The sequence below is a fragment of the Patagioenas fasciata genome, chromosome 17 (assembly GCF_037038585.1).
Source record: "Patagioenas fasciata isolate bPatFas1 chromosome 17, bPatFas1.hap1, whole genome shotgun sequence".
In the NCBI taxonomy this organism is placed as follows: domain Eukaryota; kingdom Metazoa; phylum Chordata; class Aves; order Columbiformes; family Columbidae; genus Patagioenas; species Patagioenas fasciata.
Window position 1 is genome coordinate 9,312,717 of NC_092536.1, and position 26,499 is coordinate 9,339,215.

Here is a 26,499-nt window from a genome sequence, read left to right on the forward strand (position 1 = left end):
ACTGTTGTTTTTTGCATACTTGCGTGACTTTATTTCCTCCAACTCTTTAGTGAGCTTCTCATTTTTCTCCTGAGCTTCATGTAACCTACGCTTCAGGTCTCCTATCTCCTCCTGGGCCTCAGACTTTATATCATTTGCTATAACCACCGCAGTCTGTAGATCTGCTTGGAACTGACGCCATTCTGCTGACTCCTCCTGTAAGTAAATAGCATTGTAAATATATAGGGCATAAAAATAAAAGTTAGCCTTATTATTAATATTTCCCTATGATATTACAGGAAACAATTTACAGGAATGATAAAGGCCCTCATCTCTGGCATTAGGCACAACCTAAGTTAGAAGCTAAATTAAAGAAATTTTGCTGGAAGCAACTAGACTTTCAGGGTCACAAATTTTCTTCTAGAATCAAAATGTTTAAAGTAGAGGGGAAAAAATAACATTAAGCTATGCATCAGAAGGCACAGAAACATTTTCTCCCAAGCCCAATGCCATATCTTTGAGACACTGAGAATTTTTCAGAAGTTAATTCTTTAGCTTATGTAGGTTAGTAAACATATATCCCTATCATGCCTGTCTCTCAGACATAATTATTTTAATGGTATTAGATCTCATCATATTACCTTTTCACAATTTCACATGCAGGTCTTACGACAGTCTCAGTTTACAATTTATTGAGTTTTTAGGTTTTAACCTACCCGGAGTCTCCGGTGAAGATTCTTTATCTCTCTTTCCATGTCATGCTTTTGGTCCTGAAGTTTTTTAACTGTATCTGGAAATAAAGTAAAATTAGCTGTAAAATCTTAATCCCGGATCTATTCACTTAAAAAAGACCAACTGCAACAATGTGCAAATGTTTTTACAAATTTACTCAGAGTATCCATGTTTATAACCAAAACCAGCTGCAGAAAAATAGTATGAGCAGAAATACTTTGACAGAAAATGACAATAGGCACATACTCTGTGACTGGTGAGGGGAACAGCATAAGCAAACTTGGCTCTTATGCAAATCCAAGTCTCTTCTCTACCCTTCACAATATTAAAATAACAAAGCAATAAACAAAGTAGGGAATTTAACATGGAAGGAACCTAAAAACATGGATGTCTGGGGGTTTTCCCTCTTCAAACATAAACTGCAGCTACATGAACCCTTTGATTCACAATTTACTCCCTGTCACAAAGCAGCTGACATAACACTCACAGCCATGCCTTCAACAGAGAGAAAACTCTACTCATGTCCTCAAGAATCTTACATTCTTGTCTATCAAGCTACCGTTTGAAGTTGAAATAAGCTATATTTACAGCAAAGGGACAAACAGTCTATGAGATCAAGTTATAAAGGAGATGGTTCCTTAAATCTGTCAGCAGCTACACAAAAGGGAACGCAACGTGGTCACCACCAGCTCATGTGGCGTCTGACAGACTGGCTGTTGCAATTATTATTCATTTGCTACTTTATTCAATACACAAGGACAATGTGATTGACCATTCTTATAATTAAGCAACTAATGAATAAGTACACAGCATAAATTTCTAATTAATGTGTCACTTCACTGATCTTTGAGTTCTAGGATGATTTTATTTCTATAGCATCATGTAGTTATTTCCAAACTATAAAAATGATGGGCCAACTGACTGAACGCATTTTTTTGTGCAGGTTCATTCACAGAATCACAGAATGTCAGGGATTAGAAAGGACCTCAAAAGATCATCCAGTCCAATCCCCCTGCTGGAGCAAGAACACCTAGATGAGGTTACACAGGAAGGTGTCCAGGCAGGTTTGAATGTCTCCAGAGTAGGAGATTCCACAACCCCCCTGGGCAGCTTGGGCCAGGCTCTGTCATCCTCACTGAGAAGGAGTTCCTTCTCAAATTTAAGTGGAACCTCTTGTGTTCCAGTTTGAACCCATTACCCCTTGTCCTATCATTGGTTGTCACCAAGAAGAGCCTGGCTCCGTCCTCCTGACACTCACCCTTTATATATCTGTAAACATTAATGAGGTCGCCCCTCAGTCTCCTCCAAGCTAAAGAGCCCCAGCTCCCTCAGCCTTTCCTCACACGGGAGATGCTCCACTCCCTTCAGCATCTTTGTTGCCCTGTGCTGGACTCTCTCCAGCAGTTCCCTGTCCTTCTGGAACTGAGGGGCAAGACTTGCTGGAAACAAATATTTTTCCTGATTATTAGCAATGCTCTTGCTACAAAAAAAGAGAATGAACAAACATACAAACAAACAACCTTGGCAAAAATCTATGGAAATGCATAATAAATGTTTGAACAGTCAAAAGATATAGGTATACATGTTCGTACAAGCAGATTGATACAGTGAGTTTTGTGGCTCTCATTTTCTGACATGAAAAACTCTCCAGTGCTTTTATTTGGGTATCAGGTCTCAGGAAACCCAGTAAACCAGGGTTTATTCACAGTTACTTGTTCTGCCAAGACCTACCAATGTCTTCCCAAGTAAGCCTGTACCTTCAGTACTCCTTTTGTCAATGAGTTTTTATTAACAATAAAAATGAGGCTAGAGCAGACTACATGGAAAACAGTAACCATTTCAAAATATTTAAATCAGATGCAACAAAGACTAAGGACAGAATTAAGCTGACTGATGCTGTTGTGTACATTCAGGAGCCCCAGCTGTGCTCATAAGAACATTTCAATTTTTCAGCCATGGAATTACTTTTTATTTCTTCATCAGAAGAAATCCTTGCATTTTGCCTCAACAATCCCTAGTACAGAGCTCTTAATGTCACAGCTGATTTCTTTGCAAGAATGATATAAACCTCAGTTAGCTTGAAAACATGATAACTCTTTAGGCTTGGAAAAGTTGAAACACTGATATTTGACAGATATTTCTGTATTTATCTCCTCCTTGCAAGACTTTGCCTTTCAAGATGCATCCAACTGATTTTCAAGCTTTGAAGATAAGCTTAACACAGCATGCCAATCAAATCTCATGCTACCATGATATTTAAGCAAAGCCCTCCAATTTTTAGCTTGTCTCTGTATAGGTAACTTGTTTGAGCTAAAGTCAGCACCAAGATGCCAGGTTTAGGTCAAAGTTACAGAAGTCGCTCCCCCTCCCCATGCTTTTTTCCTTTAAATACATGCTAAAAAAGGCACCGCAGATTAGATCACTTTCAAGAGTGACAGCAAGTCAATATGCCCTAAAAAGCTTCCAGTAGCATTTTGAAACCAAATCTAGTGCATGACCGTTTTCTCTTTCAAAGACAGTGCCAAGAAAATGTGGTTTTGAAAATAAAATTTCTTCTACTACTAAAAGCAAGCTATAGTCCATCTCAAAATAACCACAAACCAGAAACTATAAATGCACTCAGCGTTAAAGCTTGTGTAATGCCATTGTTTTGAGCTTTTGTGAGATACGAAACGCACCATTAAGTTTTAGTATATTTATACTTTGAAGTAAAACACAATGGTCTGAATATTCTGCAGTTACTATAAACAATAAAGAGCGTTTGACAGAAGTTGTTGGAAATATCCTCTTCTCCCAATCAATTGAAGAGATTTAAAAAAACAAAGAGATGTGAAAAGTACTAACAAATGGCAACTGAATTTAAAGCCTGGTGAGAAATTCAGACTTAGGTAAGTGATTTCACATCTACAGCCTGGACTCCATTCTTCACACTGTGCCACCAGTTACAACCTGAAAATTCAAGTAGCCAAAATAGGCACAAAGGCAGCAATTCTGTGGACACCCGCCTTGTGGGATCCTTCCCTTCTGCACCCTCACAACCTGCACAACCCCCTTCCTCCTGCACGCACTGCAATTTTCAGCACAGTAGGACAGGTACTTCTACCATTATCCAGACTCCTCCTTTTAAGGAGCACAGACAAGAAAGAGGATTAAGATAAAAGGAAAAGTAACTCTTGTTGAGGATAAATGAAGAACAAGGAGACCATTCTGATGAATGAACAGGAGAACGAAAGATAGCACATCAGTAAGCTGCTCGAGTTTTACTGCAGGATTAAATCATGTCTACATTTTACAAAATTGTATTGATTTAAACGACAGTTTGACAAGTCTTTACTTTTTAAAAGGTAGTAAACTGAATTATGAGAAATGCAGACTACAAACGGTAAAGAAAAACATTACAACTACGACTGGAGGTTTGACGAAGAAACTATGATATCATCTGAACTTTGTGAGGCTGCCAGAGAAAAAACTATCACTATATTCTATATCTGTAACTCTATTAATTAGCAGTTAGAATTTATCACTATGAAATAAAAATTAGTATCAACATTCAGTTGTTTAACTTCAATAGTCTCGGGCTGGGGGGTGGGGAGAAAGACTAAAACCTTACAATATGCATTGTAGTTTCAAGAAATTACATTACAATCCCTGCTAAGCAATGCTAAATCAAGTAATCCGGAAACAGGTAAATCCACAATGGACATTCTTGCACTTTCTATACTAGTTACATTGGTTTGCCTTATACTAAGATAGCGCTTTGATTTTTTAGCATAGAAATGGCTATCCCAGTATAATCACATCTACACAGGGTAGTGTCAGCATTACAGATATTTTAAGAATTACAGCTTCCTTATATAAGTAAGAGACACTGACTACAAATATACCAAAGCTTGAGATATACCTAAATTACAAACTAATACCGTCAGCTCTATAAGAACTAGTTATTCACTGAACATTGAATTTATCAACCTCCTTGCTCACCAACCCTTGCCCAAAAAGTTTACTGACTTAAATCGTTAAAGGTCAAGAGAACTGCTATGTCTAGCACATGCACCTTGTGTTAAGTGAGCACACAAGGAGTATTTTCAGGCTTCAGAAGAAACATCAGACAACTGATGAGCTAACATAACCTACAAATAACAATGTTCTGCAAAATCAGGAGGTGAAGTTCTCTGAAAAATTTCTTCACAAACTCTTATTAACTGCTTCGAAGAGGAAAAAAGAAACCTGTTTTTCTTAGTCATCAAGGATGACTGATGCGACAGCTTGGCTGACTGCTGAATGTTTTATTGAAGCCAGAAATGAAAAGCAGAGGAAACACGCCATCTAGTGCAACAACCATCAATTGCCAGCCCATCCTGCCAGTGAGGATATAAACCCTACAGGTTATTTTAATATTTCTTAGACTTTTTAGATACAATACAGAAGCACTACACTTAAAACTCCTGTTTCCACCAGTTCCTGCCGCATCTGGACGGACACCAGGATCACACTATGTTTTTAATCAATGCAATTTACATCCTACTGCTCACATCAAAGAGATCCCAGATCCTGCAGGTAGACACATTAACAGCTAAAATGTGACAGTTCAATATTTAGATTACTGTGAAAAATGTTTGGTTGTATGTTTGTTATGATTCTTTTTGGTGTTAGGAAACCCCATAGTAAAGTCTGCTCTAAGTACTAGCACTAGAACATTTCACATTCCTACATTACTATCAGTGTTGATTAACCATTAAATGGAATAAATACTCACCACCTCATTTATGAAACACCTTTCTCCTAAATGTAAAGTCTGTCTTTTGTGAATTCTTTAAGTGATAATTTTCTATCACTTTTCATCTGCCAGTTGTCTTCCCATCGCCTTCATTCACTCAGTAACTTTGTTATTAGGCAAATTCGCTCCTTAAAGGGTAGGCTAGACTCCCTCATACTTTAAAATCTAAAATAAAAGTTTCCTAAAGAAAATCCTTATGGTTCTTTATTACACTTTGTTATTCAGGTTGCAAAAACACTGTTCTACTAACTAATGCTTTATAACACCTAAACCTACACCAAATTCTCCACATTTAAAAGCACAGGTATTGTACATTTGGCTGTGAGAGTACGGAACAGACCAAAAGTCTGATCAGCATAAGATAACTTACTACTACTAGGATATGCTTTTCTGTCACTTCAACACAAATGATGAAAATTCTGTCTTTTACATGTTGTATGTGCTACCTCCAAGTCCCAGACTTTCTGAGATGCTGTTCTCTGCCGTCACTGCTTAGAGGCTACCACCGAGAAACTCCTGCACAAGGTTTAATAATGAACAGTGTTTTAAAGTGGTCAGAGAAAGACTGATTTTAAGTTTATACTATTCTTCGGGTGCCATCCTTTCTTACTGCCACTAGATGCCACTCTCCTTCCTGCCTGTAACTAAAGCACAGATTTCTTCGCTGAAGTTCACACAAGGCCATCAGCTAGTGCAGCTGCATTTTCCTAACTATTCCAAGTGATAAGTAACAAAGACTGCTGCAGTGTTTTTAAGTGAAATATCTGGCAGCTACTTTGTACTCCGAAAGCATCTAAAAATCAGACGTACCTTGTAATGAGGTATTACTAAGCAGATACATAAATGTTTACTTGACCGTGGTGCGGTGTATTTCTGTTAATAGACAAAACAACGCAAGTAGAAAAGCGTTCAACCTTTTTAAGACTTTACTACAAAATGACTTCAGGAACAAAGTCAGAGCCACTAACCAGGTGCCTGAGCTCCTGCTCCCAAGTAAAGGTCTGTCTTGGGATTTGGAACAGAAAGAGAAAAACCAAACAAAACCAATCCACCACAAAACCAAACATGGAATAAAAACCTAAAGCAATTTGTAAAAAGAAACAGGGATTGCATTTCAAGATACAGACGGGTTACTTAGGGAAACCAAGCTGACAGCTGCATGTCTGAAGACAGTGAGCTTCAGTTGAATGACCAAATTTTTTTGCTTAAGACACTACCTGGAAAGCAGACTAATTTAAAACCCTTTCTATTAATATTTCCCTTGCTGTCAAAAGGGGTTATGCTTTGGGTTTTTTTGCAATCTTGTTTAGTCTTTATATACCATGGAAGAATAGCAGATGCTTGAATTCAGTAAGTAGCACTGTGCAAATACAGCCCCCAGGATACAGCTGCCCAAGTTCTTATTTAGACTGAGACTAATTGCAGAATACCAGCCTGTGGTAGGAATGTCTGAGCAGGTCTTGAAGATCAGAGAGAAAACTAATGCACAGACAGCTAGACACCCATACAATAAACATGAATTTCATTATAAGCCCCGACCGCTTCTTGTGCAGCGGCAAGAGTCAACAGATAAGGTTGTGAGATTCGTATTTAGGTTCACGGATCAGTTTCATGACTTGAGCAAAACCACACAGAAAGAGATATATGATATATTGGCATTGCCAAGTCAGCTCTGACATTTGTATCTTTCAGGGCCTCCATCACCCATTTCTCCACTAAAAACACCTTTCTTCAGGTGGAAGAAATCACTAGTTATACACATTCTCAAGCTACCTGGTAACTCCTAATATCTGGGCACTCAGAGAGCATTCTGGAAAAAAAAAACAAAAGGCAACAAAACACTAAATCAATCACCCAGTCTCCACAATGCCCAAGGAGCACACTATTATTAAGTCTGTAATTACACGTCGTTCTGCTTTGAAAAACAACTTGAAAACAGCATTATCAGATTTCATATTTATGCTCAATTTACAGGTTTTCATTCCAACACCAACTACTCCCAGTACAGGAAAAGCAAAGCTAACTTGATTTTTTTCCCCAGTGTGTAAGGGCTCTGCAAAGCCTGGTCTGACTTGAATTCAGACATATGAAAGCCAAGTGAAAAGATCTTCACTATTACAGCATTCTACTTCAGCTGTTCTTGATTTACCATTTCTCTCACAAGAGGAACTCGTAACACTTACTCTCCAAATCAGATATGATGAGATTGTCATGAAGCTTCACAGCACGGTGCTGCTCTACTTCATCCTCCAGCTCAAAGATAGTTTCTTTCATGTCACTTCTCTCAGTCTCTTTTTCATCTAGTTCTGTTCGAAGTTTTTCTAGAGTCACATTGAGATCTTCAATTTGTTTCTTGGCTTCTTCTTGGAATGCTCTGTATTCATCTTCAACCTGAAAAAGAACATATCATAACCAAATAGGCTGCATTTTAAAACACACTTTTAGTTTTTTAATTCCCATATTTACAATATATTTCTCCAACCATAAAAATGTATGGGACAAGAAGTGTAAGCCTTTAAAAAAAGTACTGTTTGGGTGCAAGTATTTTCCAGAGCTCTTTTATTCCCAAGTTGAATATATGAGCATTCTCCAGCTCCTCTAACAGCAGTATCCTGTATTCAGGTGAAACTACAAAACTAGAGCACCAAGGCTGTGGTTTCATGAGCAGCTGATCTGACTTAACATCTACCTGCAAAAGAGTGGTAGGGGAAACTTGTTACTCTTTCTTTCTCTTGCCCAAAAAAAAAGCCTACTCTCTTTTGTACATTGATTGTACTGCTTGCTGGGCCTGTGAGATGATTCATTTCCTTAACCAAGTAGCAGGATTCACATTTGTGTGTGAAATGTGTTGGTGAGTTGAAGTATTACAGTTCCCAGAGGAGTCTTACAAGCTATTGAACTGAATTAAAAGGAACAGGGAAAGGAAGAGGTAGAGCTCTCCCTTTCAGGAGCAGTGAGACTATTTTATCCTGCCTCATGAAACTGCAATGTAAGCAACAAGCTGGGATCAGAGGCACAGTAACATTAACCCCTGTACCCAAAAGCAAAAACAGGGTGTCAGAAAAACAAGAGAAATTAGGTCATGGCTTCATGGTGGGTCAAAACACTCAGGTACCAATTTTAATCCACAAAATGCCCTGCTCTAAATCATCTGTTTCAGTATTTTTTATTTTAATAGCACTACCCATCTTTAATTATTAAAATTATATTTTTTTTTCCTTCCAAATGAAGGTTGATTCTCACTGGCTAGTGAGCATGACTAACATTGATTTGTAACTAATACAAAGTTCAGACATTAGATTTAGCATAAATTGTCTTAGCAGGAAGATACACCTTTAAATGCATAAAGTTATTCAATAAATTTTATGATCCTTATTTTTATATTAAATTATGGTAAATGCTTTTACTAGACATATTTACTAGATAAATTAGTTCTATTTGAGTCAAAAGAGCTGTTCCAGAATTCGAAACACACATGTTGATCCAAAACCCAATCAGCACACTGCTCCTTGATGGATCATTAGTAAAAAAAAAACTGTGAATTTGCCATATTTAATACTAACTGTTTAAAAGCACTTTTTTTTTTCCCCCTTAAAACTAAAATATGCGTTCAGTAAATTAAATTAAACTGAGTAAAGTCTTTTTATACCTAAAAATTACTCATTTCTTGACTGGAGAAAGAAGACACTTTTCTGCTTTCTTTAGCATTAGTTTATTGCAAGTTAACTCAACCAACCTGAATAAGCTGAAACTTGAAAAATACTATTTCGACACCTGGGAAAAGTCCTACAAGTCATCGACAGCTGGCTTGTATCTCAAACTTGGACTCCTAGTACTTTCTCAGGGACATCCCTCTCCCACCAGTCTGGCACCAGCTCCTTGAAGGCATGCAATTTAGGTACAAAATTCATATAATATCTTAAATATTGTTTAAGTTTTAGCCTTTGAAATAAGTTGCAGAATTTAAATACCAGTATTGTAAAAAAGTAACCCAACAGTTACCCTGTGGCTGAATGTATTTATATAATTTTTAAAAAGGCTTCTGTCATTTTCATAACAAAGGTTAAGAGAAAGTAATCAGTCCTAACACTACTGCAATCCGATTAACCTCATTATTAATCCTTTACTTCTAAAAGAGCCACAGTGACCAACAGTGAGTCATAGTGCATATGGGATGTTAAAATAGAACAGTTTGGTTTAAATACTACCTTAGCAATGGCATCTTGCAATCGATTGACATCATTGCGGGCGTGTGCCAGCTCTTCTTGCAGACTACTGCACAAAGTCTCTGCTTTTTCTTTATCCAGCCTGACGTTCTCCAGCAAATCTTGTATATCTGACTTGTCTCCAGAGTTGTGTATAGAATACAACTCAGCCACTTTCTGCTTTTCATGCTCTAACTGAGCTTTCAGCCTGTTCATCTCAATCTGGTCACTGGCCACCGTGGCTTTGTACTCCTCTAAAGTAGATGCTATCGCCGTTTTGCTCTTCTGCTCTGACTCAATAATCCGTTCCATGTGGTGATTTCTTTCTTTTAATGCCCCTATCATTTCTTGGGCCTCCTTGTTGTCTTGTTCTGCCATCTTCAAAGTGTTACTCAAGTGCTGCTGAACACCTAACAGCTGCTCTCGCTCAAACCGAGCGTTCTCTGCAAGGTCCATGTAACGTTGCTCTAACTCCATGTAGCGACCACTTTTCATATCTTCATCAATGACATATGAAATATGGTGTTCATCTAAAAGGGACCGAAAATACTCAATCTGACGGCTGAAGTGTTCTAACTTGTCACTTTGCTGGCACAAAGATTCCATAAGGATTACCTTTTCTTCTCCAAGTCTTTCATTCTCACTGTTTAGCTCTTGTGTTATTTGTTGCAAATCCGCAAGCTCTTGAAGCGTGGCTTGGAGTTCCTCAGCTGTGCTGTGTTGATTCTCTTCCATCTGATGTATCCGTTCTGTCAGACAAGCTACGGACACTTCACTCGCATTGCCACTGCTTCCCTTCCTAGATCTCTCTATACTCGGTACACCTTCAGATTCCGAAGATGACGGAGCATCTAAGGCATCATCGCTTGATGTCAGTGGCTGATAAACTTCACTGCACTCACTGTCTAAATTATCCATGGAATTACTATGTTGATTGTCCATCAAAGTGTTTTCATCCTGACTTAACAAGTCTTCCATTGATCCAGGAGCAGAACCTTCCACCGAAGATGTCAGAGTACCACCACCATCACTGTGGTTGCCAGCTGTAATCTCTGGACTCAAAGACTGATAGCCAAAGAGTTTTTCAGAGTTGTCCAGCCTTTGCTCCAAAGAAAACCCTAATGCATTTAGTCTGTCTTTTAACATTCGATTCTCATTCTTCAGCTGGTTGAGCTCTTCTCGGATGGCGGTGTTTTGCTCCTGTAGCTGTAGCAACGTAGACTCTACATCAGTTGGCTGATGGACAACAGTGGCCTCTTTTTCTTCAGATTTTTCATCACCTTCAAGCTGATCTTCGTTAAGTCCCAGCTGAGCACGCATATCCCTTAGTTCATTCCGCAGATGCAAGATTTCCACATCTTTAGTTTTTGCTAATGTCAAAAGATCGTTCACCTTTGCTTCCAACGCAGCTTTGTCACTGATTTGATTGTCCGATTTGGACTTGCTCATTCGAATGTCCGATTCTGGATTGGTGCGACTACGGGAGCGTTTTGCCAGTACCGTATCACTGGTCCCCTGTCCAGTCAAAGGGAGCTTTTTGCTCTGGCTTAAACGAGAACGATCGCGTATTCTTTCTCTAGAAGAGCTTGACTCTTTATTTCCAGATGAAGTGCTACGCTTAGTTGTGGAACTTGTACCTATATGTTTTTTGAAAGTCAGGAAAATTAATTATTTTAGACACATCTATGATTCTCTAGATTAATTACATGATCTAGTTTTATATGGTACTTGCATAATCAGCACTGAAAAAATTAGAAGGAACACCCTCCAAAAATGCAATTCTATTACTGAAAAACAGGAAAAGAGCAGCACAGGAGTTGATCTGACCATGGCCTTATTGACCACTTCATTATGCAGCCTGGATCCTCAATACATAGCAGGAAAATAAAAAGCCACCCAACTACTGTCTTTAATGATCAATATATCAATTTACCTGCAATAGTTTTGGGTTTATTTTCCAGACTGTTCATGGCCGGCCCTGAAGCTGAAGATGCTGTTGATACACAAGTGTTCTTCTTCGCCTTGACACCATTGGTCATTGTCACTGCTCCGCCACCGGCCATCCCCGCTAAGAGGTCATCGTTACTCTTTGTCTGAAAGAAAGGGAAGAAGCAGCTTTAAGACAGCTGGCTGAGAAGTTTCCATAGCCAATATTTCTTCTGTTAAAGATTTCATCAGTTTTAAAAGTACATATTTGACTAGCCATATATCTATTCAGGAATGCTGAAAAGTAAAATTGCACTTCACTGTGCAGAGTTGGTAAGTTGAAACTGAACTTCAATTCCTTACGTATGATTGACCAGAGGAACTAAGTCTTCTCTCTCCCAGACAAAATGATGCATGTTTCAATACCAATACTGAGGAAAAAAAAAAAAGAGCACAGCAACACAACACAGAATAACACTTCTCAATTTAGACTGAAAGCTTGCTTAAGCATAAAAACGAAGACAATTCTTAGATAATTAAACCATCAAACACTAGGAAGTTATTATACTGTTCTTCAGCAGAACACGATCAAGTAGTTTCTGATGGACAAGTTCACAACAAGAAGATCAAACCAAACAACAACAATCAATCCAAAATTAATAAAATACCCCCACCAGCTCAAAATACTAAGCCACAAATCACTAGAGACTAGGACAGCATTTAGGGCTGGGACAGCCACCCTCACCATATATCCTTGCCTGGTTTCCATGCTCTTTACCAGGCACTCTCAGAGACGGGATATTCCTTTGATGGACTCATACAATCATTCCTGAAACTACCCTTAGCCACAAAAGCTGCCTGGAATGTGACAAGGCAGTAAGCACAGGAGTCTCAATAACTGGATTCCCAAATGGAGAATACAACTTTCAGAACAAAGCGAACTCTAAAAATACTAAGTTCTTAAGCATTAATTGGCAAGCTTCACAACTCTTTAAAATGCAATTTTTCAAAGGGTGAAACAAACAAAATATGCTAAGCATTCTTCCCATAAGGCCAAGAAAAATTAAAAGAAAACAGCTGTGTTAGCAGCATTCCTTGAGTAACTGCGTTATTCAGCTGGATAACACATTTGAAGTCTCAACCAGCATCCCAGCTACAAGGTAGTGCTTGGGACTCAACCACTTGCTTTACATCCTGACTTTCAAATTCTGCAGGTTTAGAACTTTTAGCTCCCATACATATTCATGTTAAAAACTGTACGCCAGACGCTACAATTGCATACATTAAGAATGAAGGTACACTTGCTTAATTGAAAAAAAAAGTTGTATCTCACTTCATTCTACACAGTTTCTTTTCCAAGTGCAAACAACGCAGTTGTGATCATTGCAGTTATGAACAACGATCACAATATTGTGGAAAGGGCATGGATGAGATTTGTGCCATTTACAAAGACGAGCAGCTGCAAATCAAAAGGGAGCTTGGGAAGAGAATATATTTGTTCTGCATGCAGTTGCTAGAAATACAAATAATTTACAGATACAAACAGGTATTTGAAAGGGTAAAATCCTCTAGGGCAAGAACATTTTTACCGAATCGTAGGAAATAGTATAGCTTTCTAAAAAGGTTTATAAAAGGCTGAAAGAAAACACATTACTCTGATGCTCTAGTTTGATGTGCACCTAAGCTGGCTTTTCTGCTATAAAAAAGCCACTGTTGTTCTATCTTGCTCTTCTCCTCGTGCTTACAGACTGTGCTGTGTAAACTGAAGCCTTTTCAAAGGGCTCCTTGCTCCCCGGAGCCCCATCAGTTCCTCGGGCAGTCATGCAAAACAGCAGACACCATCTAAGTACCAACGGGGAAATAAAAAGGTTGGAAGGCTACAAAATTGAAAAAGCCCACACTACTTGTGCAGGAGGGAAGAGCTGAGCACAAACTACTACCATCTGACAATCCTCTGTGAACCTGTAAGCTCCCCAGAATTCATAGCTAATCTAAACTAATTTTGTGGGCATGGGGGCAGAGGAGGAGGGAAACAACCTTGTGATACAACTGTCACCTAAACCAAGGCATTACAAAATGCATAGAACAGGGCTTTTCTATTCTGCTACTGCATCTGCCAATCAGTTGGCAAATGTGACAGTTCAAACGGACTCTGAGCTGTCAGCATTTTTACCCTATCAAAAGAGTGGGGAAATTAGATCAAGCTTTTAGACACTTATAGTACATGTTATCAAGCCAAATAGGTCAAGATGTGATTCAGCTTGAAGAAAAAGAAAAAAAAAGACACGGTTTCTGACATTAGTCATCTCCAGTCCTTGCTGAACAAAGGAATTTAAGACAGCCATTCTTCTCTGACTGACCCAGGAGCTATTTCTAGGCTGGGTTGGAAGGCATTGCCTCCTCTGCAGCCAATTAGTAAACAGTTTCTCAAAACTGTAACACTATACCCTTGGCAAACAAAACTATTTAGCAAAGCTTTGGAAAAATGACAAACCAGCAGCTCCCTTTTCTTAAGGCTCCATAATGGCAATCATTCTCTACTTTGAGAATCAAAGTATTTTTGTGGCATATATTTTTAATGGAAGCAAAATCAACATTGAATGTTTACTAAACAGCTTTTTCCTCAAGGAAGAACAGTTTCTCCCATTTACTGAAGAAGTGCAATCCTGCTTAGCATTAAAAAGCCTACATTGAAATATAAAAAATTAGAAAATATTATAATATTGTGATTTTGATTTTCAAGATAAAAAACCATTTTATAATTATACAATTCACATTCTGTTTTCCTTCACATCTTTCTTTCAGTGCAATGAAACTTGAATGATCACCTCTACAATTAATTTCATCTTAGTTTCTCAACACGTATATACTATTTACTGCACATGATTCAAATCCCTTTACATATATATCTAATTATTCCTGCCCCGGATTTTCTTTGATGCTTGCTGTTGCTGCATTTGAGTGCTTCAGACATCAAACTTCACAACAATCTGTAATTAAGTTATTGCATTTTGCAAGCAGAATACTGAAGACTAGACACATAAATACTGAAAACACTTTCTAATTTTTAATATTCAAATGCTGGTGTCCAAGTTCTGGCTTTTCAGGAACCCTGGATTTTGCAGTTCATTTGTATGAAGTATAGCCATAGCCTAACCACAGTTGTGTTAGCATGATCACAAGCTCATTAGCCAAAAAAGTAAAAAGAAAAAAAAAAAAAACCACACCACTATCTTAAAAATAAGAATACACTGTTATTTGCAGAGTATTTTGACAGATTACAAGCTAGAAGTGGCTGGCAGGTAAACTCCTGCTGTAATAATGTGTGTGTGTGTGAGGGGGTGCTGAACATTTACAAAAGTTCTGGGCAAAGTGGGACACAAAAACCTACAAAAAAGCAACCAGCAAAAAGGCATTGAGAGGCAGACAGACAGACAGATCGAGCTCTGGAACAGCGCTCAGCTGTACAGATGGGTGGGTCTCTCAGTTTCTTCCTGTGCTCATTGTCCACACACTTTGAAAACCCCACAAAAAAGGACAAATCTATACAACAATGCATAGTGAAAGAAGCTCACTCAAAGCTGAACACCGGCCTCTGGTTATGTAATGAAGGGGACAGGGGAAAAAAGCCAGACTATAATTACAAAGTAATTTTCAGTTTTGCAACATTATTAATAACAGGATTGAGATGGGTAGAGTACTGTATGTATTTCTACTGCTTAATAGAGGCCTTTCATTCAATATTAAACTCAAATTTTTCCCTATCCATATGTATACTTACCTTGAGCAATGAATAAATTAGTGAGCTGTTGCAATTAAAGTTATTTAATGCCAGGGTTTTTTTTTTTGGTCAAGGAATATTAAGCTAAATTCATAATACACCCACCAATTCATCAAGTCTAAGAGATCCCACAACCACTATGAGGAAAACAATGTCACAAATGCCTCATCGACAAGTTCAAATGTAAAACTGTACGAAAAAAAATATTTTAAAAATAACACAACTAGTTACTGATACTTCTTTCAAGCTAGGAAATCTAAATGCGATTCACCAGTGTCAGTAATCAAAAAAATACAAACTAACTCTGTTGAATAAGCATGGAACACTCAAAGAAGATAAAAGTCATTATTTAAGTCACATAGTTGGCACAATAGCAACTACGTAAGAAGTAAAAGACATCCAACTGTATGAGTAACCTGGCTGTAACATAAAGCCGAGATCAGTCTTAGTAATTAAGAGAAAAATTTTCATTGTGTCTCAAACATACAATTGTCAGAAATTCTAATCCTACACCCAAACATAGCCAGAAGTGTTACTAATATAAGTCAAATTGTGAAAGCATACTGGGTCAGCTTTCTTTAGTGTTAGATCACCCTCCTCCTTTTCACTGAGAGGTATGACATAATAAGCTCGACAAGTAAACTACAAAGGACTTTTTATTTCTGTATTCTTTGAGAGGTTTCATAAACACAAAATAAGTAGTGTCAACAAGCATCAAAAGATTATAAAGTTAAGAAAACTGCAAGATATGTTGTGTGGCAGAGCAGGGGGTGCAAGGAGAAAAATCTAGCTGAAACCTAGCTCGCAAGTTCATCAGCAAAAGTGTCAACCATTCTTCCATAAAAGCAAAGCAAGAAGAAAAGAGAAAGATTTCAGTAATCCCGCATAGCTATTACAGAGAGCTCAGCCCTTACTACTTCTTCCATTTTAGTGCTTTATTTGTCAGTAATTTAAATGGCCTGTCTGGTCTCCTGCAGGTGAGGGTGGTTCAGGTCCAGCTGCACACACCAGCCCCTTTCCTTGCTCTGTGCACTCGCTGCAGGGCAGCAGCAGGACCACAGCTCTGCACACTGGGCTGGAGAAGGACAAACAGAGGTGGGTCCGGCCATGGGTCCATGCCAGGAGAGGGAAGCAGACCAGGCAGGTTCATACCATCCATCCAACACAGATGCGTTCGCTCCCAGGTGAAAACTCCACGCCAGCACAACTCGGCATGTCTTATTTTTCTTGGCTGTTGAAAACCACATGCTCCTAAACCTACTGCCCTGTTTTGCTAATATAAGAGAAAACCTCTACCTTTGAACTTGTTCTAGGAGCAAGAATCAACTTGTGAAAATACAGCACAAGCAATACTTCACACAAAGCAAAGGCCAAAAAAGCAAGAAGAACGCAGCTGTGCTGACCAGACACAGATCACTGATATAAAAAAAGCTCCTCATGTTCGCTTGTCATTAGTTCTTTTTTCAGAATTTGTAAATAGGTCTTATCAAATCCCATTAGTCACTGACACACCATTCAACCATAACACACGACACTACTAATAACATTCATGAGGATGCAACTTCCACTTCATTCCTTTCACAGAATAGCCAAGTTCTGCAACGCATATTGCTTTCCATCACATCACACATTGTAATATGAAAAATAACAGAGGAATGCCACACAAGGTCCTATTATTCTGGCCAGTGCTGTGTAACTATCCAAATGCCCTTCAGTTACCCCTAAAACACACCTTTAGTATAAGTTGCATTAAAGACATGCTTAGAAATTCTACTATTTTCAAAGCTTTATTATAAAAAATACAAATAATCAGAATGTTCTATTGGTTATTACCTTCAAAAGAGATGCTGATGTCCCAGTTTTGGAGAGTTTTGTTACTGCAGACACTGAGGAGCCGTTTTCTGGTTTGGCTTTTTCAGTTGTTTGAGTTTTATTTACTCCAGGCACTTTGGGCACTGAGCCAACACTCCGGCTTGCTTTCTTCATTCTGGGCTGTCTGTTTATGATGCATTTACAAACAAATCTACAAGCAGAAAGAAAGAAATTTTAAACATAAAATACAAATGAAAAGCAATGTCTTTTTCTGTCATGCTCTATTTAAGACCAGAAGTCTGGAAGCGAAGTAAAGACCACAAATTAGAGGCAACCAGAATGCATGTGACTGACCAATGGTTTTTGCTTTTAAAAAGGCATTTTTACCAAGAACTAAGCACTTCCTACAGCTCCACTCCAAATTATTATTTTTTTTCAGTTCTCTTTCCACAAATGGCACTGAACCGAGGATATTTTATAAATGACCCATGTCGCCAGGTTCACTCGTTAGCTAGCAAAAGAAAGGCTTATTAGGGCAGCAATGCTCTTTATTTCTGACTGTGGGAAGTAAAATACCGTGGGAGTATTCAGGCAACAGCCTGACTACCAACAACACTGGATCTGAGAAAAGATCACTGCCAGCTTGGTAACCAACGTACTGAGAGGGCAACAGCAGCTGCAGAGAAAAGAAGTATTTTATAAAAATTAAAATAAGTAGGAAAAAAAAAAATCAGATTCCTTGAAACTATTTACTAGTAAAAGAAACACATAGGATTTTACAAAATGTAATACTAGTCAGACTATGAGCATTATCTCCAAGAAGAAACCAGAAGTAACCCAGCACGTTGCACAGTCTGCAGTCAGGACACTTCAGCATCTTTCCCTTGCCTTCACATTTTCTCAAACAACAGACAGCTGTCAATACTGTCTTTCCAACCATAAGCAAATAACCAAAACCCCAGAAAACAAAGCTGACTTTGCTCAAAGCAGGAGCAGCTGCAGCAGACCCGAACACTGCAGTTATCATAAGAACTGCTCATTCTGGAAGACAACCTAAGAAAGGGCAGACTAGCCAACAGCCATGATTTGAAGCATGAACTGCAAGAAAGACTGAACACAATTGGGATCTTCTTCCCTTTTGCAAGAGTGGAATAGCTGGCAGCTGTTTTCTTCATCTCCCCTGAGTCAGAAGGCATAGGATGCAAGATTAAGAAGAGGAAATGGTCCACTCCCCTCTCAGGCTCACAGATCCTGGGTGGAAGTGATGAGGTTTATCTGAGCCCAATATCCTGTGGCTGATTAGAAACACAAAACTCATCGAGTTGTTTCTATTGATTAAGAAATGAAGCATTTCAAAGGCACGAAAAGCAGATTGATGATTGAGTGTGGCAGACATGACAAAAACACAGTGATCAGCAGTACTAATTCATTTCAGCTAACAAAATTAATACCCTACACACACATTCCTTCCTCCCCATCACCACCTCAGCTGCACACACATATTTTTCAAGTCTGACTTTGACAAAAGTCAGTAAAACTCCAGAAGTTTTGCCTCCTCAGACCCTTAAGTCCTGTTAACAGAAGCAACAGGAAGTTCCATTTTAAGACAGTGAAAATATTTGTTTATGGCTTCCAGACTCCCTTTAGCTCTGAAAGCTGGCATGAATAGACACAGAAAACTTTGTTTGCTGTTGCAGTTTCATCATCAGAATGTCAAAAATGCACCAGTCCTGCCACACGGCTACTAGTAATCAGAACGCCTTCACAGATGGTTAAATAACAGAGATAATTTGAAATGAGACACTCCTAAGAAAACCAAAACGCAAACCAGAAAAGCCCCACAAAGGTAGTATGTTTGCTATACACATATAATTTTAAGTGGTACAACTGCCTACTAGATTCCAGAAGTAGATGCTAATATTTACAGGTAGGACCAAGTTGCCACACTTATATTTCTTGCCTTTTTCATGTCTATGAACACTTACTTGTGATCTTTTGATCTTATTCAACTGAAAACTAAAACTGAAAAGACCAGAGAGGATAGAGTTGTTTAGTAAAACTGGCATCATTACTACTGAATTATACTTTTTCTCTTCTACAGAATACAAGAAAAACGTTGCCCATAGCATGCTTGAGAAATCATTGAATGAATTTTCAGCGCACAGCTTGTTGTGAAGCTGACTGCATTTAAAAAAAAATAATTCAAAGAAGAAAAACTATACTCTCACAACAAATCCAGTAAATCAGAACCAGACCTTTTTGACAGTGCATAGAGCTAGTAAATCAGTGCTGTAATGAAGGTTAGGGCACTGGCAACAATAGGACTATCATACATTTGGGCAGAGCTTGACAACCTCATCTGGCAACCTGGACAGAGCCATAGCTGCAGCTGGTGTGCGGACATCCAGCAGTGGCCACTTGCAGCACACATTTGTCAAGGCTACAGAGCACATTGATCACATCTGACACAGGCTCCAACATGCCAGATACACATCACACACATCATCTTTGCATGCACTGTAAAAGATGAATACATTTGGGATCCGCGTATTATAGCAAGTAATATGGTAACATAACCCACTGGATGTATAATCTCAAAAAGAAATAGAGGCTAACATTAGCTTTTACAGTACAAATCATTTATACACTTAAGAATATATCGCAGAGGTCAGTGACAGGAGACTGTGTGAAGTCAAATGCTCCTCATCCATAATGGACGTTTTTACAGCGCATGGTTTAGAAGTGTTCCTGAAAACATGCAACAGTATTTGCTTCAAGAATAACAACTGCAGAGCAAAGTGATGTAAATAAATGAAACTAAACAAAGTAACAAAGTACAATCCTCGTGTTTCATCACAGCACTACTTTAAAATATCCATAAATATGACACTGAAAAAAGACTATTTGTGATTTACTGAAACTCAAAGGTAGAAACTTCAAAGATATTTAGAGGACAGGGAGGTAAGGTACCGCTGTTCCTGTTTTAATTTCAGAGACACTAAGCTTTAGTAGTTACTTTCTTACTGAAATAAGATAATGTAGTTATATTTTAAAAACGGAGAAAAAGATACAAATGAGTCCAACTTAAAGTAAGGACAAGACATGAATTAGCATTACAGGTTCTAAAAGAAGCCGCTCACTCAAGCTTCTAAAGTGAATTTATGACCTCTCAGTGCCAGTTTCGCCCCTCCCACCTTCTTTGGGAAGGAAAAAGAGGATGGGGTTTCAGCATCAATATTCTTGGACTGTAAGCAGAAAAAGCCCTACTTCACCCAGTTTCTCAAAAGGCAGATACCACAGATAAAGGCTACCTTTATGTTTCTAAAGAACACCACGTTCCTTAGGAACCCACAGTAATAACAATAAGTAGCAATAAACTTGTTTGTGCCCAACATTGAATTTTAAAGCAAGAAACAAAATGCTCACTAGCCAAATAAGCTTTCTGAAAAACTCTAATAATTCAAATGACACCTAAAATACTATTTCACTACTGTTTTAAAAAGCAAACACTGCATGTAAAACTGTAGCTTATATTTTGCCCTAGGGAGAAAGAAAGAATCACTGAAGACTTCCTTTCCCTTTACACACACTTCCTCCCACCTAAAAAAAAAAAAAGAAGAAGGAAAAAAGAGAAGGGTAAAGTAGAAGCTTAACACTAAAAAGCTGCAGTGGAATTAAAAGCTGTAACTCCATGAGGCAGTCAAGAGAGACTTTGGGAGGTCCCTCACATTACTAAACAAAACACTCATCTATCAGCAGACAGAAGACATCACTGGAAAACATTTGATTAATGCTAGCACTACAGTATCAATTATAAAATTAATCAGTATGGAAAAAAGCCAAAACAAGCCCAAAATATCAGATAGAAAGACTGCATTCCTAAACTCGAATGTAACTATTCACTCCAACCTGTATCCCTTCGCAGACACCTCTCTTTCCACAGCACACATAGCCCTGGAAACAAAAGGGGATCTTGTTCGGGAGCGTGCTCTCCTTGCTCTGGTGCAGGCATGTGAAACCAGTCCTGCATTTTATACCAACTGCAAAGACAACTCCATAAATAATAATTTAAAAGTGTTTTGCCCAATAGCATTGCTCTGCTTTTTACTGCAAACTGATATGATACATCCAAGCAAGCAACACAAAATGCTTTCAGGGTTACTCTTATGTACTCTGTAGAAACCTGAAAACTGAAGCAGACGGGGAGGATTTGATTTCTTGCTGTGATTATTTTAATCTCATCCATTACCTAATTGCTCATTTATGCTAATATTGCTGTCACAAAAGTAAGACTCAAGCACAAGAGTAAAAAAAAGGTTTCCTGTGCCTGTAAGGTGAAAAAGGGTTAAGACCCAAAGAAGGTATTAAACTTTTGCCTTCGGCTGAAGGTATCAAGAGGTATTAAGTAGTTTTATATAGGAAAAAAAAAAGTGAATTATTAAGAAAATCATAAATTATCTTAGAATTATCTTTTAAGGGTTCCAGAAAAACAGAAACAACTGATCTGAAGATACTGACCATTTCTGAAAAATCAAATACTCAAATTACAGAGGAAAATAGAAATATTCACATCTAGGAGCAATGGAGTCAGTACACTTTCACTCTCTATTTGTACAAGTTACTTGGTTTTGATATATTTAGGCTGACAACTTTCGCCCAAATAATTAGGGAATGACATTTTTAGGTCACTTACACAGTCCCAAAAGGCAGAACTGTAAAGAAAAGATTATGAAATAAAAACAGACTCAGAACTTCCCCAAGTCTCTGCAGACAAGACAGTGTAGTTGCCAACAACTTAATGTCTGGGGTATGAAATAAGCTACATATGAAGAGACAGAGTTCTCTGCATTTATAACCTCCACAGCTCAAACTTTCAGCCTGCAAGCTGCACAAGCACTCCCAAACGACATCTCTTGCTCAATAATTCCAAAAACATAATCCATTAACCACTGGATTCCAGAAGCCAAGAGTGAGCAGTGCATTTGTGTTATTGCTTAAGACAACAGTTTTAGTGACTTGAAAGGCTGCTGATGCTAGAGGGTTATTTAAGATATCAAGGATAACAGGAAACAGCACAAAATCACAGAAGACTGACCGGGCAACAAGAACAGCAAATAAAATTAAATGTAGGTAAACACAACGTAAATCTGTCTCCTGGGGAAAAGCAACCTCAGCTTCATATATAAATGTGCTCTCAAGATTTTCAGTGTTTCGATTCACAACTTCATTAGACTACCGGTACAGTGTTTGGAATAAGGTAAAAAACCCAATGCAATTCCAGGAATTATGAAATAAAGAAACAGAGAACAAACCACAAAACACAAATATGGCACTCAACAAATCAATAGTTTGGACACCTACCCACACTTAATTAGTACGTGCAGTTGTGGTTTCTCAACCTCAAAAAGAGGATTTCTTATGCACCTGAAAAAGGTTCAGCAACATGCAAAAATGAAATCAAAGGTATGTAATAGCTCCCATGAGACATCTCACAGGGAATACGACAAAAGCCTACTAAATCTTGAATGGCAAGGAGAAGGCAGACTGGGACTAGTTGTTAATCATCCCTTCAGTATTAAAACTAAGGACCAACAAATGAAGCTAGAGCCAGGTTCAAAACAAGAAAAATGAGCTATATTTTTAATGCAGATTGAAAGAACACTGTGGCTGTGCGAAGAGCAAGTGGAGGGGGAGACCGGACATGCACAAGGTAGAGAAATTCCCTAATGGATGCTAAATGGCTGAGCACAAAGGGTTCAGAAATCCCTCTGAGCCAAAAATAATTGCAGGGTGGGAAAGCAATTGGGGTATGAGGAAAGACTTCAGGTTTTTGTTTGTTTGTGTGTTTTGTTTTTTTGTGTGTGTGGTTTCGTTTTTTTTCCTGAGGCATCTGCTCACAGTCACAGCTGGACCCAGAGCACCAGGTGGGACGGATCCCTGCCATAGCCAGGGCAATGTCTGCTACCTTCTTATACCGAGAGGAAAATATGCAGATGTCAATGATTTACGGGTGCTGCAATCTTGGAACAACTGTTGCAGGTAGTTATCTAGAGAGGAAAGACTTTCCTGCTACTTTCTATCTTAAAAATTCAGAAGGGCCTTTTCAGTTTTCCATTACAAGTTGCAGAATTACAAAAACAGGAATTCTACCTTTAAGCTATGTTATCTATCCACTGTTTTCAGGCCACATTTGCTATTGCCGCTTCTCTTTTAAACAGAACAAAGACCAGAGCTTTGGCTAAGAATCGGCTGTTATACACCTAAATTTCTCTACTCCTTCTTTGGAGAAAACTTCAGAGCTGTAACTGCTGTGAGCAATGTGGAACCGTTGCAATACTTAACATTCCAGACAAGTGACAGGAACATTTACAGAAGAACTCCTAAACTTACAAACTGTGCTCTAAAAGCCTTTTCATAACAAATTTAAATAATGTAGTCTTGTTTTCAAGTTTCTACTTTAAACAACCGCTATTTCAAACCACTGCTAAGGAAAGAAAAAACAACTGTTCATCAACTAAATCAAACTGATTCTTCCTACTGTGGGGATTCTGTTCCACAAGGAAGGGGAGCACTGTCCGTAACTCTATTTCAGCACAAACACCAACATTAACTGCACCTTCAGAAGCTTTTATTTTTGAATCACAGTTTTGGAAATCAGAACAGAAGACCAGCTAAATCTATACTTTTTTGGTATTCATACTCGAGTTGATTAAAAAATATTCTAAGTGTACTTAGTACCTTGTAGCATGCCCATTAATTAGGGCTGTTCACACTATAGATGAGAATACCACCCAGATTACAATTACACAGGTTTTGTTTCATTGGTGTTGTTAATACACATAATGAAAAATATCCTTATATCTGAAGGCAGTCTGTGTGTCGCTTACAGTGCAGGCTGAAATAAACGCCAACCAGCAGAACATGATAAAGGAAACAGAAGAGGAAACATACTATGTAAAATATTAGTACAATAAACATGGAGTGAGAGTAAAACCTGGTTTTGGCTACCTTGTCATTTTTCATTCCTTTTGATAAAATTTGGATGCAACTGTGAAATTTAAGCCATGCACTAACAGGTGATGCAATATAGGCATCTATATATACATGTATACTTATTTCCTGGACAGTAACTACACCTCTATGTCGTATTTTTAAGGCTTAAACCAACTTAGCAGAAATATCAACCTTCTGGGTAAAACCAGCTCTTATTTTGGCACTGTAGTGTTTCTGGACAAAAAAAAAATTAACACAATGAATTTCCTAGCCAAAGGACTGGCCAGCTTTAACGATAAAAGCAGTTAGTCTTAAAAAGCTAACAACATTAACTAAAAGCATTGTAACCTATCATAATTACAAGCCATGTTCTAAAGTAACTGTTTTTATGGAAATCAATAACCTTCCAGTTACAAAGGTGTATTTAGTGTCATATAACCCTAAGTATATACTGTACTCTTTAATCAAAAATCAGATTCCCCTGCACACACGGAAATTTTCCCTGCACTGCCAGGGAAGTACTTTAAAAAACAGTAATATATTCTTTTAAGAGCACTGAATTTGGCAGAACACTACAATGAAAGGTACATGATTAACACAACATCTTCCTTTGGTTTCCAGCTGTCTAGGTCAGTAGATAACATTCATTGAAACATACTCTGTCTCTAGCACAGCTGTTCCCAAAAGTGCCAGGGATAATAGGTGACCGGTTGTGCCCTTTCCCTTTTGTCCATTCAAAATGTTGTCAGCTGAATTCTTGTATCAACAATTGCAGCAAAGGCTTCTGCAGGCTGAGGTTCACAGGGAGAAGAAAGGCGGCAGCAGCCTAGCTCCTGTCAGAAAAAGTGGGACAGAGAAAGGATATGCAACGTGTTATTTATTGCAGGAGCTGGACCAGCAGCTCCCAGCACAAGTAGGCTACAGGTAAAACCTGTAAGAGAAGTGAATAACTTCAACCAGGTCCTATGTTCATCCAAAACACTCCATCAGATTGTCAGTTGGTACAAAACCCAAGAAGTCCAAATCATGTTTCCAGCATGGTTAAGATAACAAATCTGCTCTCACCAGCTGTTGACTAATGTATTCTCAACCTGAGGACTTTCAATTGCCTGGATTTCTGGAACTGGGAGGTAACTGGGTGCTCACCATGTCCACTTCACCACTGACCTGGCAACATTCCTGAAGGCACTGCACCAAAAAAACAGAACAGAAGCACACAGAGGACCCTGAGGACCCTCCCAGCCCCCGGGTGCTTACAGCTCTGGGACTCCCAGCCCCAGCTGGTCTCAGCTGGACCAGTGGAATGGCCTGGATGGGAATGGCCCATCCACATGCCAGCCTTGCTAAGGCTGGAGGAGGAAACTGCCTGCTGGAGATTGCTTAAGATAGTCATGAAAATAATCTAATTGTACCCTGCCACCAAAAGAGGCTGTTCCACTCCTTCGTCAGTCCTCTCCTTCCAATTCTAGAGATCATAGCTCATTTTTTATGAGCTGGTCTTTCAGTCAGATCAGGACTGATCTGACTCACCTTATAATTGCTAGATACTATGCAAAGGAAGCAGTAGGACTGGGAACTGGGAACAAGAAGGAAGGCTCGTCCTCTCAGGGCCAGTATAGCCCCAAACTTGTTTTAATTCAGTCTCAGGCTATTGGACGCTCAACAACAGCCCTGATTTAAATGAACCTCTTATTGCTGCCCAGACACCACCACTTTCCAAGCCACACTACTTTGTGGAGCCATGTGGTAAGCTAGATGAGGAATAGCTTAAAAATAACACAGTTATGCAATCAACACAGGACAAAACAGGGCACTCAGGCCACTGCAGAGTCTGAAGATTGGCTGTCTGTTGGTTTGAATCCTGTGCTCCAACCCACATCTTCCTTCACCTCTGAGAGCTGTCAACAGCACACTCATTACTCAGTTTAAAATCCTTCAGGCTTGTCAGACAGAACCATATGCAGATCTTTCCTAAATACCCTGGCATCACTAGGGGAGGAGCATTTACCCACCCCAGTGTGGAAGCCCAAAGACATTCATTTGAGTCATAAAGAAGAGTCTTTGGGACAGGATGGAGAGGCTCCTGTCTGCAGCCACTATTTGTTTTTTTCTCCCCAGGGAAAAGGATAAGATACTGTTTCTTTTCCACATTTTTATTCCAAGCTTTCTGGAAAAGGGTGAATCACTGACCAGTTTACAGAGTCCCTGTCTCCTTGGACAGTTTGGTTGCTGGAGCAATGCAGGACTTTACCTGGGGCCAGAGCCTGGGAAAGCACTGAAAGCCCAGGACCAGC

General features: G+C 38.8%; 1 protein-coding gene across 3 annotated transcripts in view; it reads right to left on the minus strand.

Moving 5' to 3' along the window:
- The window catches only part of SPECC1L (sperm antigen with calponin homology and coiled-coil domains 1 like), a 65,907-nt gene that overhangs the window by 34,688 nt on the left and 4,720 nt on the right, over positions 1–26,499 (minus strand). Inside the window, exons 1-7 of one of the 3 annotated variants that reach the window (XM_071816161.1) lie at positions 24,864–24,880; positions 17,234–17,423; positions 11,627–11,786; positions 9,697–11,330; positions 7,672–7,879; positions 696–769; positions 20–195 (exon numbers count right to left, since the gene is read on the minus strand). In XM_071816161.1, coding sequence (XP_071672262.1) covers positions 20–195; positions 696–769; positions 7,672–7,879; positions 9,697–11,330; positions 11,627–11,786; positions 17,234–17,386 — 2,405 coding nt within the window. In that variant the 5' untranslated portion in view covers positions 17,387–17,423; positions 24,864–24,880. Of the gene's footprint in view, positions 1–19; positions 196–695; positions 770–7,671; positions 7,880–9,696; positions 11,331–11,626; positions 11,787–17,233; positions 17,424–21,121; positions 21,203–24,863; positions 24,881–26,499 lie in introns of those variants that run through there. The other 2 variants (XM_065851892.2, XM_065851893.2) reach the window with 2 other exon arrangements.